The sequence below is a fragment of the Macadamia integrifolia genome, chromosome 9, assembly GCF_013358625.1.
Source record: "Macadamia integrifolia cultivar HAES 741 chromosome 9, SCU_Mint_v3, whole genome shotgun sequence".
Taxonomy (NCBI): domain Eukaryota; kingdom Viridiplantae; phylum Streptophyta; class Magnoliopsida; order Proteales; family Proteaceae; genus Macadamia; species Macadamia integrifolia.
The window spans coordinates 16,601,208-16,621,341 of record NC_056565.1 but is presented as its reverse complement, the minus strand read 5'-3'; the positions used below and the strand labels follow the sequence as shown (position 1 = coordinate 16,621,341).

Here is a 20,134-nt window from a genome sequence, read left to right as displayed (position 1 = left end):
GGTCCGTGACCAAACTTGTTTGGAGAGACTCCAATTCCTATTGCAAATGCCTGATTTCAGTTTGAATATGACCAAACACTTTTTTTATTCCATCTCTGAAAAACCAATCGGCAATTATTAAATTTTTGAGCAAGCACCGATTCTCCATCAATTACAGCATCAGGGTTCCAAGATGAGATAGCAGTCGGTTTACAGTCAAGGTGACGAAACCACACTGATTCAAACCTGAAGGGACGTTGTCCTCTAAATCGTCCACCCTCAGTATCAATAAAAATTAGAGTATGGTCTGAGTTAATTGCTGCTCACATAAGGACTGTCACATCCGGAAAAGAGGCTTGCCAGGAATGATTTGTCAATGCCTTGTCCAACTGCACCCTAGTCGAACCACATCATCTATTTGACCAAGTAAATAGAGTACCCTGACTGCAAAGATCAAGAAGCTCACAAGAATCAACCATATGCCTGAATTGTTGTGTATCACAAGAATCAACCACATCATCTATTTGATCCCACACTTGTTGCCTATGTGATTTAACTGGAACTCCATACACAGAAGTCATATAGAAAGAGAGACAATTATCCATGAGAACATGAGAGTCAATAATATGACAATTTGAAGATAAGATAGTAACTTGTAAATTCTGCTGCTAGAATAATGCTAACCCCCCAGAAGCACCATGAGCATCAATAGAGAAATAGAATTGCATATGAAGTCATCGCTTGAGACGATCAATTTTTTCCTTCATAGATTTAGTCTCAATCAGAAAAATGATATCTGGTTTCTCAGTATGGGCCAGGTACAAAAGTGATCGAATCGTAGGGGCCCTCCCCAAACCTCTACAATTCCAACTCATGATTTTCATAGTCTCCCGTGGAAGCTGGGGGGAGCTGATCCTCCCCAGCTTCCACGGGTTTTGCCTCTGAAGAAGAGGCTTTAGTAGATACACCAGAATAAAGTATCCTTGATACAGTAGATCCAATCATGGTCTCTTTATGGTTTCTTTAGTAAGAACTGAGTCTAGGTTAGGTCGAGAGATGTAAGGAGGTAAAGGATGTGGTCCAGGATTGGATTCAGATACATCCATGGGTGTGCTATAAGATTGCATGGGAGTAGATACAACATGTATGGTAAGGACATTATGGGAAGGATCAAAGGCAAGAATAGGGATATCAGAATCTTGGGCAATATTTTCGGTGGCCTGAGGAGAGATGGAGAGATGTGGGAGTAATATAGATAAGAGGTTTGGCAAGTCTAGGTGATTCATGATTGGACTATTGAGCAAGAAATGAGGATGTTTGGTTGAAAAGACATAGGAAGGTTTGATGATGGAGTAGGCTGGTTTGAAATTGGTGGACTCTCTGATAGAGATGTTATGGTGGTAGGTTTTGTTAAGAGACCAACACGTGATTTAGATATATGTAACGATGGTTTTATAGCCGTTTAAAGGTGTGAATTATCCAGTGGATTGGAAGAGGAAGTTATGGTACCTACCAAGAGACCACGATATGAACAATAACCGTCAAACTATTTGTCGGTAACTTCCTGCCGGAAAAAATCTGCTTGTGACGAACTCGTACCAGCCTGTGGGCTAGGATTCTCAGTTGTTGTGGTGCTGGTGATCACCATCGAAGGCATGTGCTCCAATTGTTTGTAATATGGAATGGTAGCCCGTATTTTAGAACCAAAACAAAATGGTAGAAACTAGCGGCAATGGATTGCGTCAACACACGGATGAGAAAAATAATGTTAAGCCCCAACATAACATAGCCTCATACAACGTTTTACTTCATGATCCGGCATTCCACAAAATAGGCAATAGGTAGGAAGTCGTTTATACTTAACTTTCACCACCATATTACAACCAGCTCAACACTTAATGGTGATGGTACCCTTTAGGGGTTTAGTAACATCAAGAGTGACCTTGCAACGCACATTACATACCCTCTTGCCAAACTGAACACCCTGGAATAAAATGACCTTCTTTGGAGGACCAACTTTTGTAGCAAGACAACTAACAAGTTGAAAGCACAAAAAGGTCTTGAGGAACTTCATGGATTTGGACCCAAAATCAACATATTGAAAGGACCAATCTTCACTCAGGCACCATTTTTCCAGGACAATTAAATTACCTCTAACAGACCATGGTCCTTCAGCAAGAACATTGGTCATATCCATCAGATGCTAAAACTGAAAGAGGAAACGATTTCCTTGTAATGGAATAACTTCAATAGGGAAACAAGCATTCCATGCATTAAGCAATGCCTTTGTTACCACTTGACTCCAAAACGGTTTACATTGTAATGCTTGACCCACTAGAGTAAGTTCCCTCTATCGTATTATATTTTGTTCTAAAGCTTCTTCTAAAAAGAAAGGTTCATCTTCCTCTTCAACAGGTAGGAATTCAGATTTTCTTACTCGGGGTGATAGTGAATGAGTGGTAGGGTATGTGGTTTGAGGGCCAAAGCCTAGTGGGGGTGATGGAAATTGATTGTCAGGATTATGGATTGGTATAATAGGTCTACAAATATCAATAGACAAAGTATGATTGGCATTTATTGTAGACTGAAATCAAAACTAGATTAGAAAAGTGAAAAAACACAGCAGATTGCCGAAGTAATCAAGAAAGATAACAAAAAATGGATCACGACAGATTGCTTGAGAGATAGAAGATAATACCCCAGATCAAAGTCCGAAGACTCAGAATCGGAATTTGATTATTGCAAAGAAGCCTAATAGTTAATAGGACTCTAAAAGGTAATGTGACCCATATGCCTAGATAGAATTGGAGGGAGGGGGGAATGATCGTCCTATCCCTCCTGAAAATGGAAATCTTAACCCAATTGATGCTTTTACTAGTGCTCCCATTGGTCCCTACACTGGTGCTAAGTTTTTTCTCCTCTCAACTTTAAATATTCATTTGAAAATTTGAATATTTTGGTGTTTTTTCCATTTCGTTTTAAATGTGAAAAACTTTAATATTCTAACATTTCATATATGGACTAAAGAACCTTTCTGGCCTGGCATAGCAAATGCCACACACACAGGCTAATGAGAGCATAGGCAAGAGCATCTTTAGCACACACAGGGTGGCAACGTGGTCATTTCGTGCTTGCTGTGTTTGAGCGTTTCCTACACTAAACCGGAAAATGACTACAAGATGTGTAAAATTCTATGACTTGTTCTTTAGCTTTATTATCTACCAAATCTCTATAAAAAAAATTAGGGAAGTGTTTTCTGCGACAGAGTGTGGTTTCAATGTGTGCATGAGGGCCAGTGGGAGTGCACGAGAAAGTATCTACAAAGATGTCATTTTCTCTTTCATGGAGGGCAGGTTGATCATTTTGCCCCTCCTTGTGTCTAGACACAATTGGAGAGGGGGGAAATGATCGTCCTATTCCTCTTGAAAACGAAAATTTTAACCCAATTGATGCTTTTACTAGTGCACCCATTGGTCTCCACAATGATGCTGGGGTTTTTTCTCCTTTCAACTTTAAATATTCATTTGAATATTTGAATATTTTGGTGTTTTTTTCATTTCATTTTAAATGTTAAAAACTTTAATGTTCTAACATTTTATATATAGGCTAAAGAACCTTGTCGCCCCGGCATAGCAAATGCCACACACACAGGCCAATGAGAGCATAAGCGAGAGCATCTTCAGTACACACAGGGTGGCAACGTGATCATTTTCGTGCTTGTTGTGTTTGAGCGTTTCCTACACTAGACCGGCAAATGACTATAAGATATGTAAAATTCTATGACTTGTTCTTTAGCTTTATTATCTACCAAATCTTTATAAAAAAAAAAAAATTAGGGAAGTGTTTCCTATGGCAAAGTGCGGTTCCAATGTGTGCATGAAGGGCCAGTGGGAGTGCATGAGGAAGTATCCACAAAGATGTCATTTTCTCTTTCATGGAGAGCAGATTGATCATTTTGCTCCCTCCTTGTGTTTAAACACAATTGGAGAGGGGGGGAATGGTCGTCCTATCTCTCCTGAAAATGGAAATCTTAACCCAATTGATGCTTTTACTAGTGCTCCCATTGGTCCCCACACTGGTGTTGGGATTTTTTCTCCTTTCAACTTTAAATATTCCTTTGAAAATTTGAATATTTTGGTATTTTTTCCATTTTGTTTTAAATGTGAAAAACTTTAATGTTCTAACATTTCATAAATGGGCTAAAGAACCTTGTCGCCCCGGTGTAGCAAATGCCACACACACACAGCCCAATGACAGCATAGCCAAGAGCATCTTCAGGCACACACAGGGTGGCAACGTGGTCATTTCGTGCTTGCTGTGTTTGAGCGTTTCCTGCATTGGACTGAAAAATGACTATAAGATGTGTAAAATCCTATGACTTGTTCTTTAGCTTTATTATCTATTAAATCTCTATAAAAAAAAAAAAATTAGGGAAGTGTTTTCTGCCGCAGAATGCAATTCCAATGTGTGCACGAGGGCCAAAGGGAGTGCATGAGGAAGTATCCACAAAGATGTTATTTTCTCTTTCATGGAGGGCAGGTTGATCATTTTGCCCCTTCCTTGTGTCTAGCACAAGAGCCACACTCCCTCATAAAAACCATTCCGCCCCCCCCCCCCAAAAAAAAAGTATAGTAATTTTATTTAGTACGTATGGCTTCTTTTGTTAACACAAACTATACTATTATGACATAAATAGATTTAGAAGCATTTAGATGTAAGAAACACTCAAGATTGCACCAAACTATTGTTTGTTGTATTTTGGTTTTCTTCTTCAAATTATATGCCATTTACATTATTCGTTTTTTCACCCATGAGAAACCACATCATTCATTTATTTGTATTGCATAGGGTCTAACTATTCATTTTTTCCTTACATCAGTTTATTGTCTAATATTTCATTCATATATTTTATTTTTGACATTATTCATATTTCATATGTTGTAAAATGCAGATTCACTAATAAAAAATATGGATAAAAGCATATTACATTAGAAGGAAAATTGAAAATTAATTAGAACTTTTAGTGTAAATTCATATTAAAACGGAAAACATCATATAAAATTATTAGGAGAAATTGAAAGTAATAAGAAATTTTAACCTAAATTCATATTAAAATGGATAACACCATATTAAATCAAAAGGAAAAAATGAAATGTAACAAGAAATTTTAATGTAAATTCATCTTAAAATGGATAACACCATATTAAATCAGAAGGAAAAATTGAAATTAATAAAAAATTCTAAAATTATAGAGCGATTTTGGTGATTTATGGCAATGTTATGAATAAAATGTTCAAGAATTTTATATTTATAAATTTCCATACAAAAAAATTTCAAAAAATTTCGTTTGGTTCAATAGACTGAAATTTTAAATTCCAAATGATTTAAAATCATGATTGGTAGAAGAATATGATGTGTTTGATCAATATTGATACATGGCTGATACCAAATTGGTGATCCAATATAGGCAAGAGTATAAAATGATCAAAATATGATATGATTGAGCTGATACAATATTTGTATTGATTTTGATGGTTACTGATACCTTCGACGAAAACTATGAGTTAAATAGATGTCAATACTTGAGCAGGGATGGGTCCAAACTCCAAAGCATAATGCATTAGTTACAACCTTTGCTTGAAAAGCAGAAGCCAGAATGTGGATGGGCTAAACCAACAAGCACGGATAGACAGGTGATCCGGGCTCTGGAGCTATTAGGATCGCACTCACACATTTGCACTTGCTTTAGGGATAAGAAAGTCATTTCACATTATGTCGTTTCTACCCAACATCTCCCAGTTTTAAGACGGTAGCCGCCAAAATTTGGCGGTCCTCAGAAAATTCAAATTTTCACTTGACATTTGAAATTGCAGAAGAGACAACATTTGAAAATTCAAAGCTCATAAGTGACGTGAAAATTTCTCTTTTCTTTTTGTGTTTCTCCATTTGCCAATCGAACCTCTTCAGATCTTCACTGGCCGGTGAGGGGAGACAAATCAATGGAATCGTAATCCCTCGCTATAACGAACGCTTGTTCTTGCTTCATCCCATCTTCAGGTACTCCCGAGCTGTCCCAGTGTCAGTTAATCTCTCCTTAGATTAAAAATTTTTGCAAATATAAATCTTAGTTTCAGATCCTTTGAGTGTTGTTTTCAGTTTCTGCGAAGTGGGTTTCCTTGCAATTACTGTTAAGAGTCTGCATCTTGTTTGGATCTACTAGTTTTTGGTTCGTGGGCGCTGCATTTCGCCTAATTTCATTGTCTCCTCACAGACTACTGAATCATTTTGATTTATTCACGATCGGATTGGAACACTACCCAGTTTTTCCCAGTCTGTATGTAATCTACGCACTTACATCAGGGAGGAATTTCAGATAGTATAGCAATTTCAGATCGATCATGTTTTGCCCTTTTGCAGAAAAACCTAATTTTCTCTCATAATAGGACATCCAATTGAGAAAATATGGTGAGGGAACTGAGAGTTGAATCTTTCTATAAATGCTTACGAGAGGCAGTTTCTGCTTCATCTTCTTCTCCTCTGTTGATATTTCCATCAACCTCTGATGTTGACTCTCTTTGTGCCCTCAAGATCATCTTCAACATACTCGAATCTGATTCAATCAAATACGCTTGTTACCCTGTTTCCTCATTTAAGGAAATCCACAAATATGCAGGCTCTAGCCTATGCTCCTCCTCCAGTCAGCCCGTGTCTCTCGTACTCATAAATTGGGGATGTCACAGGGACCTAAGGCGTGTTCTTGATTTAGGGGCAGGTGCTCGTGTTTTTGTGGTTGACAGTCACCGGCCTATTCATCTCCACAATCTCAGTGATCAGAATGATAGGGTTATTGTTCTTTACACTCAAGATGATGAGCATCAGGGTGATTTGACATACGACTTTGATGTCTCCACTGTGGCAAATGCATCGGATTTGAACAGTGACGATGAGGTTGATGAGATTTCTGATAGTGATGATGACAGTGAGAGTGAAAATGAGGAGGGAGATGCCTCAGGGTCACGGAAGCGGAGAAGGGTTTCTGAAGAAACAGAATTAGATCCATTAAAACTCTACAGGAAGCTGAAAAAGGAGTATTACAGCTTGGGTACTTTCCATGGAAAGCCGTCAGGTTTTCTTATGTTTGATCTTTCACATGCTCTTAGAAAAAACACAAATGACTTGCTTTGGTTAGCTTGTGTCTCTTTGACTGATCAGTTTGTCCATGAGAGACTCACGAATGAGAGATATCAAGCTGGTGTGATGGAGCTGGAGCAGCACATTAACAGCTCCGGGAATTTGGATGCGATAACTTCAGTAACCCTCAAAGACGGGACAAAGATTCGAGCTCCTGATGCCTCTAGAATTGCATATGAAGATGAACCACGGCTCATGCTATTGAGGGAATGGAATTTATTTGATTCAATGTTGTGTTCTTCCTACATGGCGACCAAGCTGAAGACCTGGAGTGACAATGGTTTGAAGAAGCTTAAGCTTCTACTAGCTCGAATGGGATTTGCACTTGTTGACTGCCAGCAGAAGTTCCAGTACATGAACCTCGAAGTGAAACGAAAAATGAAAGATGAGTTTGAGAGGTTTCTCCCTGAGTATGGGCTTACAGAGTTCTACTACCGAAGCTTTTTACGACTTCATGGGTATAGCTCGAAGGTATCTGCTGCTGATGTGGTATACGGGGTTACCGCATTGCTCGAATCTTTCATAGAATCTGATGGTTCCTGTGCTTCTGAACAGTTTGGGGTAGCCTATGATGCATTGTCATTGAATAATCTTGACAAGTTGAGGCAGGGAATGCAAAATGCAATAATGATACAAAGGGCTATCCTAAGGCAAGGAAGTATAGCTATAACTAAAAGTGGATCTATCAGAAGTGGAAGGAAATTCAGGTGGATGAAACTTGAAGATCCTGCAGACACCAAATTGCTTGGTTACCCTCAAGCATTGACAAAATTCAGCTACTTCCTGATGGATGCTTTGCGTGAAAAGGGTGCAAAGATGAAGCCTTTGATCTGTGCTTGCTTATCTCAAGAACCCAACAAAGTTTTAATTGTTGGGGTTTGTGGGAAGCCACGTCTCGGAGCAGTCCAAGGGAATGCATTTGGGGTTGCTTTTAGAGCTGCAGCTGAGCAGGTTGGGGCCAAGTTCTTCCATGAGTTGTTTGAATCTTCTTGGATAGTTTTGGATGCAGTTTCTGTTAATTCTTTCATGATCAGGTTGACTGAGAGGCTCTGATGTATGGTTCATCTAAAGTGTTAACTGATTGCCAACATTTTTATGTGACCTCCAGTTTCCAGATATTTCAGCAGAGCTTCCTCTCTTTGATGTTGTACTTTAACATCCCCTTCCATTCTTTTTACTTTCATTTTCTCCATCAATAAGTAGAATTCTGGAGACGAAACTCCAACATTTGAGTGTCGCATCCAAATATATTTATTGATCCTGAAATGCCCAAGTGATTTGTACTACCAAATATGTTTATTGATTCTGGAATGTCCAAGAAATTTGTATTGACTTCTTTTTCTCTTTGTTTTTATCACTTGTCACTTGAGCTTATAATTGAGGTTGAACTCTTTTATTTTGTGGGAACTGAACTTGACATTCTGCTTTGACTTTGGTTCCATTCAAGACTGGCGGTGAATCCTTGATCCCCCCTAGACACAAAAAAGGATGATCTTTTGCTCTTCCCCCCACCTGATGAATATGTTATATAATATTTACATCACTAAACAGATCTTGGTACATCTGTATGGTCTTAAGAAGTAATATCACAATTCACATATAACAAAAGGAGAAACAGGTACTCCAGTTCAAAAAATGATCTGATTTGGCATATTCTGGAGCAAAATTAGATTTGCAACACAGGGAACCTCTAGGTACAAAAGGTATGTATGTGCAGGGAACAGAGAGATAAGGTTTGATATCCAATAGAACCGAAAGAGTTGCCATGACTTGAACATGGGAGCATAACTGTTAATCCATTAGACTACCTTTGAGGGATCTGAGTTGATTATCACTTGTTTTACCTTAGGAAGTGTTGCCTCTAGTATCAACTATATACAAGGAGAGCCTAAGGTTTAGTTTCCGATTATCCTGTTTTGCATTTTTCTTCTCTGGCTGCACTACATTAGCACGTCAATGACAAGCCTAAGTCTTTTTTTTTTGGATAAGCAATGACAAGCCTAGGTCACATAGCTTCGAGTCATGAAAGAATGAAAGACTATTGGTTGACCTATACGGCCTTGCTGGTGGAGGAATTCATTAGTGTGAGCCCCTAGATTCTATCTACTCTGTTAGGAATTAACAATACAGCAGAATAACGATTAGCAAAAGAAAAACGAAAGCGAACACAAATTTACATGGTTCACCCAAGATGAATTACATCCACAGTCAAGCCTAAACAGAGATACCAATATTCTGATGAAGAAATTACAAAATCCCAACACACATTTCCGTGGGTCACATCCACAGCCAAGCGTAAACCAGAGCTTCCACTATTAAACCCTAAATAATATCTCTATAGGAGATCAACCTTATATATAGCATTTTGATGTGTTACCATAGAGGGAAACCCTGATCCACTGTTGTTATTGGAGAAGAATCAACAGTACTTTATGGATTAAACTAAGATCAGGCTTCACCAACAACATACTCCTCACATGATCAAGTGCATTATTTCTCATTTGAATGTTCTTCACCACTTGCAACGGAAACCATTTGTTTTATTCTGATCCAATTAGATGCCATTTGGAATTCATGGTCCCAATTCTGCTACATTTTTAAGTGCTCATCACAACAGTTTGGGTGTTCTACAACTTTATTTAAAAAAGAAAAAGAAAAAGAAAAAGAAAAAAAAAAAGGGTGTTCTGCAACTTCAGATGGTGCCCTTTATATATTATAGCTCGATCAATATTCATTGGCCTTTTTGTCAAATAATATAACTGGAAACCCTTCTGATCGGGGAAGAAAGGAAGAGAGAGAAGCTCTGATAGGGTTTAAGCTTGCTACTGGAATTTATCTGAAAACAAAAGACAGATACGAACTCAGAAGAACAATTAGCAATTTCTTCTATATGGGACTGATATGGAACTGCAAGAATTCAAATAAAAAAGTTATCAGCAAACTGAAACAGAATTTAGATATGACCTTGAAAGGGAGAGTTTGATGGAAAATGTAGGACAGAATAGGGGAGAAATTTAAGTTAGGAAGACAAATTCATCTCATAAGCCAATGTTCAGATCAGCCTAAAATCTCTTATTGATTTCATAATCTAGTCTATAGTGGTGTGCCAACTATTATTATTTGGATTCTCTACTTCCCTATGGTAGATTGCATTTCTATAGGTAGGTGGACATTTATCAGATAAATCTTTCATGACCTGCTACATTGGTTGAAGAAAAGCCAGAGAATTAGAATCATGTGTTTATTTTCATATTTGGAGAAGGGTTGCAAATTATTGATATGAACTAGGTAGGACAAAAGGAAATATCTGGTTAGCAATGAGAGCTAGGTTAACCTGTGTTTCTGAGCCTAAACTTTGATCCTTGAAAATGCCAATTTCTTTTAGATAATGAAGGGTTTGTAATAGGAAAAACCAGTGATTGCTTTATTCTCTTCTTGTTAACGCAAACATCAAGAAATACGGAAAAAAGAACATATTTAAGTAAAGATAACACAGATTTAATGTGGTTCACACACCAATATAATGTGCTACATCTATAGGCGAAGCTAAAGATGATTCACTATGTGATAGAAGAAAAATACAATGGAGATCTTTCAAGAACAAAAATCACAGCAAGAGTTTTAGAAACCCCAACACTCTTCTCACGCTTGCTTGCATAACAAGATAATAAAACAAATAAATATTCCTCTGAGTCAGATTGATCCATCAGGTCAAGGTCTTACCATACCCCCCATGGGGACTTCGCCTCCTGCACTCCCAAACGAGATCAAAGATGGGATAGGCCCAAGATCTTTGCTACCATCATAGACCTCACAATTTTTCCTTTCGGGTCGCCACAGAAAATGTCGGAGCAGGGTAATCTTTGAAATGGATACAAGAATTCTAGACAAATAACACTTGCAATGGGGTCCATAATCTGTATTCTATTTTTATTGTTATATGGCAATTTATATCTAACTGAAATACTACATCAGGGAACTTCAATTTTGCTCGACTAACTCTTTATCACATTTTACCTTGTTGGCTGTTTTTGCCTGCAATTTAACAAATGGACTCTTGTTGTCCATGTAGTTTGGTTTCTCTTTAACACTTATATTTGAAAATTATGGCTCCTCAAGTTTTTTCTGGTCAATCTATATTTTTCTTTGGAAGATTTGGTTCCTCATTTTCTTACATAAGGTCATGTGCATCGTTCTTAGAAGTGGACCACCATTTGAATGCACCTACTGGTGGTCATGTAAACCTACGCATCTCATATTATGATCAAGCTTTTGAGAATTATGTTTAGGGGAGGGGGTGGTTTGGTACATGGTGACAAGCCTAAAGAAAATTTTGGTTTTAGTAGATATGACATCAAATAATTGCAAATGATAATGAGGATCATATCATGTAAAAAATTGAATTTATTTTACAAATCTATTTACTCACATCCAAAACGTTCTACTAACTGCAATGAAAGCAACAATCTATTCGGTATGGAGGTTTTTTCTATCATTATGCTAATTTGAAATTTTAAGGAAGAATTCTGTTTGTCTAGTGTTTTCCATGCTCACACATGACCCCTATTTTTGGGGGAGGCAGGGACACCTTTTTACAACTCTTTGAAAAATCTATTCGGTATGGAGGTTTTCTCTATCATTATACTAATTTGAAATCTAAAGGAAGAATTCTGTTTGTCTAGTGTTTTCCACGCTCACACATAACCCCTATTTTTAGGGGAGGCAGGGACATTTTTTATAACTCTTTGAAAACCAGGGTTGTGTATGGGCATAGGAATGCTAGACGGACAGAGTTCTTTCTGCCTCTGAAATTTTTTATAAAGATCTATTAGCAATATAGTTTCAGTGAACAATTATCTTAACCTAGTTCATTTTGATTAGTCCAAGGAAAATGCATCAATTATGTTATTATTAATCATGCATGATTATCATTTTATTTCAGTTTGTTGGATATATGGGTTTAATTAATTATTCTGCTTGATTAAATGGGTGAGAGTTAAGTTACATGAACCGGTACGGTCCACTCTTAAGTTTGGGGATAAGCTAGCCCAACCTAAAATAGTATTATAAATATTGGATTTTTGGTCTCTACAACTATTAGTCACTCTTTCCCACTTCATCACTGAAGTGAGATAACTCAAGGAGGTCTGAGGGACTATAGAAGATTCATAACAGAATAAAGAAAATTGTCAAGACTTGCATCAATCGACTTCAACATACTAGGTGCAAGGTACAAATTGATCATTTATGTTTTGGTTCGAACTGTATGGGAACCTATTAGGATCTGTTGTGAAACCGTAAATAGTCTAACAAAGTCTTTTACCAAAAAAAAAAAAATTTTCTTTGTTTCCCTTATAAAGAAATTGTTGACTTTAGGTATTCTTTTAATGCTTACAAGAGAGAGAGAGAGAGAGATCTGAACTCAAGTTTTATAACTTTGGCCTTTGGCCATAGCTATAGCAAAAGGTATCTGTAGTTAAAAAATAAATATTTGTAATTATTACCCTACGCGACTATATCAATTTTTTTTTTGGAATAAATAATAAAATTAATATAAGGGAGAAAAGGGGGGATATACAAAGCCAAAGGTTGGGGGGAGAACAACCCTAAACGGTAGGGGGGAGGGGACGTTAGAATAGACAGAGGGAGGCCCCAAGCAACAACAATAAGCCTGTTCCTTGTAGAGTCAATAATCAATCAAAGGGGAGGGAACCAAGTTTGGAGGAGATGTCAAAATAGATGTCCTTTAGAATTATATAAAAAATCTAGAGTTGGAGGTTTATCTATGGAGGTTGCACTCTATCCAAATATGCTTAATAACAGACCCAATGCTAATTTCCCTATTATGTCACATATGGTATTTCTAGAAAAATTCATAACAATCCAAATCCACTCTCTCTAAAGGAGGAGGGGGTTCTCCGGGCAGCCAACATTTGGAAAGGACAAGCTTCCAGATGCGAGAAGAGAAATGACAGTCGAAGAAGATATGGTTGTTGTCTTCCTGCCATTCGAACAAAGGCAACAGGAAGGGGAGATAAGAATGTGACATAAATGAGGAAGGCTTGGGTAGGGAGGCAGTTAGAGAGAGCTCACCAAACAGTGAAGCAGTGGCAAGGGATGTGGGCACTGAACAAAACAACTTTATGACAGGGAATGGAGGTGGAGGAAGAGTAGACAAGGTTCCAGGTCAAGGCAGAGGAGAAGCTACCCGAGTAAGAGGGGAACCAAATGGTTTGGTCAACCCTAGAGGAATGGGGGGCAGGAGTGAAGAGATTGTCAGATGGCATCAAGAGATGGGATGTTAGGAGGGGGGACCAAAATCCAAGGGAGATGATCAAGGAGACCGTAGAAGACCAAGGGAGACTTAAGGAATAAACTGATCGATTGCCTACAATTAGGGAAAGAACATCGATGGATGCCAATTATTAAACTAGAAGGAGGTCTTAGCTAATAGGGTTTGAATGGCAATCAAGGGCCTATATACAGCAACTTGTGCCAAACCCAGATGGAATTAGGGTTAATGGTGGCAGTCCATAGAGAGTCTTTGCAGAGGAGAGAAGAGTAGACCCAGCTGACCCAGATGCCGGGCTATTTGGAAACCAATTTCAAGATCAGCTTAAGGATGGCAATAGAGTTGGCATCTTTCATTCTTCTTAAGCCAATGCCTCCTTCCAACTTAGGATAGAAAACAGAGAACCATCAGATGGGATGGGAGAATTTAAGAGAATAACCTTTCCACATGAATGAGTAGAAGAGGGATTCAATTGATTTGATGGTGGATTTGGGAACTCCCAACCAATAAATGTAAGAAGATAAGAGGATTGATCAGATGATAACTAGATGACCCATATAGGACAAGAGCTTTCCTTTCCAAAGTTGAAGCCTTTTGCGAATTCGGCCAAGCATAGAAGCGTAGTGATAGGCGGTGAGCATGGAGGAGATGAGTGGAAGGCCTAGGTACTTGATAGGCAGAGAGCCAAGAGAGATGTCAGTGAGCTCAAAAAGGCGAGTTTCGTAGGAGCCAGAGACATCGGCAAGGAAGAGACGAGACTTAAACATATTGATGCAGAGGCCAAAAAGAGACTCGAAGAGATGAAATCTAATGGTTTAGATGGAAAACTCATCTGCCTTTGAAGAAAATCGTGAGATCATCAGCAAAAGCAAGAAGAGAGAATTTGGAGCTTTGCATTGAGGGATGAGAGAGATAAGGAGGTTGTCAGAGTGAGATTGGATGGATCTTGAGAAGATCTCAAGGGTGAGAGAAAACTAGAGGGGATAGGGGGCCAACCCTACCGGATACCAATAGTGGAGGAGAAGTAGTTGGCTGGGTAGAGGTGTCAATTCGTGGCCCGACCCGACTAAACCGATTGGGACCGACCGTTTATAGACCGGCCTGGCCTGGACTGTTTATTAAATGTGTCGAGCTTGAGCCCGGCCCGTTTACAAACGATCAGTCTCGATTTTGCTACTTGGACCGTCGGGCGCCTGACCGAGATCGATCGAATAACACCCGACCGAGACCGGCCTACTGTGCACCAGCCTGACCCGACCCTTTAATGATTGTAGAATGCCTATTCCCCCCCCCCAAATTAAAGAGTAAAAATTAAAAAGTAAAGACATGTTCACATTTTAAATAATGGTTATATTTGGTATCATTTATTGATTTATTGTCATTTTTTTGGGCTTGCATGAGTGGACTGGAATATAAAAACACATTTTATAGAGGGCCCGTTTAAAAACCGGTTAAAGCCCATTTAACATTAAACATGTCTGTAGCCCGGTTAAGGCCCGACTAAAGCCTGATTAAGGTAGCCCGATTATAGCCCGAGGCTGACCGACCGAATATAAAGCATATCATGCCTTCAATAACTAAGCCCAATTAGTTAAATGGGCGGACATGGTGTAGCCTTTGAATGTCTTCAAGCCCCATTACGCCCGACCGGCTGACACCCCTAGGCTGGAGAACCATTCATGAGAACTGAAAACTTGGGAGAGAAAATGCAACAATGGATCCAATTAACAAAGAGGGGGGGGGGAAGACATGGCTAGAAGCACTTGATAGATGAAGTCCCATTTGATGGAGTCAAAAGTCTTATGAATGTTAATCTTGAGAAGGGCCGCTGGGAATGGGACTTCCTATAAAAGCCACGGATAATCTTATATCAAAAGATGATGTTGTTAGCTGTACTCCTACCAGCAATGAATGTAGATTGATTAGCACTAATAAGAGAGTCAATGATAGTCTGACTACGATTGACCATAACTCACAATTATAGTAATGAACTTGTACAAGAGGTTGCATAAGGAAATAGGTCTGAGGTCAACTATAAATGATGAGGCAGAGGAAGGTGTCGTTGATGCTTTGGATTTGGGAGGGGTAAAAGAAGAAGCTTTTGATATCATTAACTTCAAAGCATTTCGTATTTGATTATTAAATTTCACTTTACTTGCATCCAAAAACCTTTGCGATAATATGCAATATAAAAAGTACATATAAATATATCATTACTAAATATGGTCAAGAATATTAAATAGTTTATAAAATCACATGGGATCATATAGCGTAATGATTACAAAATTTATTTTTTTAAGTTTTAAAATTTCACTTCACTTCTCCTATCCCTTTAAATTTCCCTTGCAATCAAACTTAGCTTGAAGGATCACATAAGGCCTACGCGTTTGTGTTCTTGTATCAACATATGGTCCTTACAACCATATATGAGCTGTCTAATTCAAATCTATTACAATGATATCTTTTTGTAGTTATTTTAAATTTTTTGTTATAAAAAACAAATGGAAAATAAATATTTAAAAATTTATAATGACATTTTACATCATATTTTATTTCCTAAAAACATAAATTGAAAATTTTTTAAATATAAATCTTTTCATTTAGTTTACAGAAAAGAAAAAAATATTTTCATTTGTAAATTTCAGATATAAAATTTAAACCCAAACAAGCGGAGCCAAGGAAAAAGAAATAAATCTCCAACAAAGGCTGCAAGCACATGCCGAATGAGAGGGAAAGTACTTAGATACCCGAGGAAGAAGAGTATGTGTGTGTGTGTGTGAGAGAGAGAGAGAGAGAGGCTCCACCCACACTGTATTTGTGTAAGCTACTACAAGGCAATACCACAATAAGCTTATTATTGTGAATTTATGATAACGAGACCAACTCTACATAATCCTTTAAATGTGTTTTATGAGGAATGTTGAATTGAATAGAATAGAAATAGTGAGAGATAAGCCCTCCTGTAAATGTGTTTCTCGTTTCTCACGGGATATCTTGGAAACACCTATATCGTTCAAAACTATAAAGGGAAAGAGGGGGGAGGGGGGGGGGGGGGTTTAGGGTTTCAGAGACTCAAAAATTCATAACCAAGCCCTCCTTTAGAAAGTCGCTTGGTGACCATGAAGAGTTGAATTTTGCTTGGGGTTGATTTATGAACTCCATTTACTTTCCTACCATTGATTTCCTCCATCCATCTCTAGGGTTACATCCGCCATGGGTTTGGAGAAGCATCCTTGAAGACCGAAAACATTTCTAGGCTAGTATGATTTGACAAATAGAAATTGGGGAACTCATTCTAATTTGGGATGATAAGTGGTCGTCATCCTTGCATGGTTTTAAGCTAAAACATCTTAAACCTATAGGTTGCCTTCTATTTTAGGTTTCAGAAGAAATCAACCATAACAACAGAAGGTGGGACCTCTCTGTAATTAATGCCTTCTTTCATCTAGAGGACAAAGAAGCAATCCTTCGCATTCTCCTTGCTCTATTCCCAAGAGAAGACTCCTTGATTTGGGGTCGATCTAAAGATGGAAATTCATAGTCATATCAATGTATCACCTAAATTGCAACTTGTTCGATGAAGCTCAATTTTTTAGAACTTTTTTGGTACCGTTAGACAATGTTTTTGTTACTTTTGGGTTTAGAAATAGCAGAAATGACTTTTTACGTTTTCAAAAATAAAAACGGATTTTTTGGTGTTTGATAAACCTATTTCTGGAAACATTTTTTATAGACATAATGCCGCTAAAAAACCCAATAGTATCATTGGATGCCCAAAAGGGAGAAAGGGTTCAGTTGTCACTTTTTAGGTTTAAATAGTTGAGAGATTTATCGGGCACAACAAATTTTTTTTTTTCTCTCAAATTCATTTATAGAAATGATGAAACAAGTCTGACTTGTTTCGTCAAAGTTGTTTCTAGAATTATAAATCTGCATAAATTTTGATTTATGTTTCTAGAAACGGGTGAAATAGAATAACTTTATCAAACACTTTTTAGATTGTCTCTGTTTTGGGGAACAAGAAAATGCAGAAATGGCAGAAACGAAACGTTGTCAAATGGTGCCTTAATCTACTACTCCCCCAGTGCAAACTTCTGAGAAATTGTGGGAATTCATTTGGTCTTTTCAGACCCACCCAAAAATCAAGTCTTCTTTGGAAAGCATGCATGTGCAGGTGGTGTGACAATAAGCTCAACTCTCTATCAGTATTGTGTTCCTATAGATCTCTAGTACCCAAGATGCAGAGCTGCATCCAAATTGATAGATCACATTTTGTTGACTTGTCCTTTAGCAAGGGCTACTTGGTTTTCCTGTCACTTATCCTATATGGTTTCTTTAAGTCAAGATCTCTCTGTGCGACAATGGATATTGGATTGGAATTCTTGATTTGTTTGTTTTTAATAAATCTATTGGGGACAGATGCGCAACCACGAGGAAGAACCCAAGCAAACAATCACACACTATGCAAATAAGTTGATGTTGTTTGACAAAACTGTCTACATCCAACTGAGAAAATTAGAGATTTTTCGCTATACCCGAAAAACACATTCCCCATTATAGCTAAAAAACACATTCACCACCTCACAAAGTGATCCATTTTGCTTGTGACTAGGGTTTTCACCATGGAGACAATATGTAGAGAACCCAAAACCCTAATCCTCAAATAATTACAATTCTACTCCATAAATGTAATAGATCCCAAACCCAACCCAATTACAAATACAGACCCAATAATATATTATGTGAACCCGCAAATTACAAGACATACCCAACCCTAACTAAACCACCATTTCAAATAGAAACTTCAATTATGCATCTTCATTGCTTGGACCCTATGGAAATATAGAAATGATTTGACTTTTAAAGGCAAACATTAGACACTAAATGAGGTCCTTCTACATGCTCAATTGGATCATTCAAATTCCAAGAAGCTTCAACTTGCTCTTCAGACGGAGATTCGAACCTCAGATCTCTCCCAAGTTTTATTGGAAGCTTGACGCTCCATAGACCTTCATTCATCATACTAAACTGTGATGTATCCTTCTCCTCCACCAAAGCCACAGGGGAGTTGGGTTTCATCATCAGAGACCACTTGGGCCGACCCTTCTTAGCATCTTCAGAACCTCAGCCCTTTCATTTGCCTTTGATGGGTGAATGCATGGCCATGAGATTAGGCCTCTTCAAGCAATAGGAGAGCGTCGATAGAATTGAACTGGAAATATACAACAAAGAAATAATTTTCTACATTCATGACCTCAGCTGTTCTCCTCTAATCAAGGTTCTAAAACTTAGGAACATTCATGGGATCCATCAAGGTCGATACCATTTTGATACTTATCTAGATCATAGTTAGTAAAAGACGGAACGGCAAAAAAACAGAAACGGATGGTAGGGGTTTTAAACAGTTAATTTTTTTCGAACAATATGGTAAAAAAATTGGTAAAAAAATAGAGAATGAGAAAAAAAAAAAAAAAAAAAATGGAAAACAGACTGTACGGGTTTTAAACTTGTAGATTTCAAACAAACGGGATAAGAAAAAAAAAGGGTAGTATACTCGTATAAATTAAGGAATTATTATATTAATACCTGCATCTAATGTTCAAAACAACTATTGTATCCAATACTAATGCATATATCTCTCTCGTCTCATTATAAATTTTATTATATATAATTGAACATCATCCAACACCAATTCTAAATTCATACATCACACATGTTCAAGTCTTATTGAGCAATATGGTTTGGCTATGATATTGTTATTGTTGTCAACATAGTCAATACACTCTTGAAGTAATGTATGTTCAGTTTAAGTTGGAAGTCATCACTTTAGAAATATTTTTCAATAAATGTATCAATGTGTATCTTAATTTCAGGGTCCATATATTGACATTAAGTTGAATGTGATATCATGAGAAATATAGACCATTGAGTGAGCTTCAAATCGGCGAAAGAATCAGGTTGATTAGGGTTTGGGAGAGAGAGATATGATCAATTAAGTAGACATTATGTTCAACAAGTTAAGTCTTAGAAAACACAAAAAAAAAAGGGGAACGTATTTAAATGCGTTATAAACTTGTTTAGAATGGAATGCTTGTCGTCTGCAGTTTTTTTCCGAATCTTTGAGAAGCATAAGGAAAAATGTGTTTTAAACGATAAAAAACGAGAATGTGTTTAAAACGGAGTTTTAAACTTGTTTTTGCTAACAGTGATCTAGATTGATCTGGTTTGGATCATGTCGGACAGATCTACCTTTGTTTTTTGATATTTATTTTTTTAAAATAAATTTTTATTATAATTTTACCCTTAAACCATACATGTGGATCGAGATAAAAAATTCACCAAGGGTCAATCAAGGCCGATACCATTTGGATCCAGCCGATACTGACCATTCCATTCTGTTTTTATGAACCATACCTTCAACTCTTATCCTCCCTATCATTAATGATTTTACTCATGTACATACTTTCTTGATATATATTTTTTGCCTATATATTTAAAGAGATTAACAACATAAACTAATTCTCTGATCAAGAAGGCTTTACCCCTTGCACGCAAGATAGATTGACTTATTTCCGCTATGTGGATTTTCTGAAAAACTTATTTCTCTAATTCCACGTGCTCTTCACGTTCTAATAAATAGTTTTCCTTTCACCCACCCCCCCGGCCCCCCAA

General features: G+C 37.6%; 2 protein-coding genes across 3 annotated transcripts in view; both read left to right on the top strand.

Annotated features, from left to right (window-relative positions):
* LOC122088901 (tyrosine-specific transport protein-like) overlaps nt 1–20,134 on the top strand; it is a 106,375-nt gene that overhangs the window by 30,007 nt on the left and 56,234 nt on the right. The gene's annotated exons all lie outside the window — the stretch shown is intronic.
* LOC122088899 (cell division control protein 45 homolog) lies at nt 5,892–8,524 on the top strand. Its single transcript, XM_042658262.1, has one exon. The coding sequence runs from the start codon at nt 6,442–6,444 to the stop codon at nt 8,221–8,223; it is 1,782 nt and encodes a 593-aa protein (XP_042514196.1). The 5' UTR covers nt 5,892–6,441; the 3' UTR covers nt 8,224–8,524.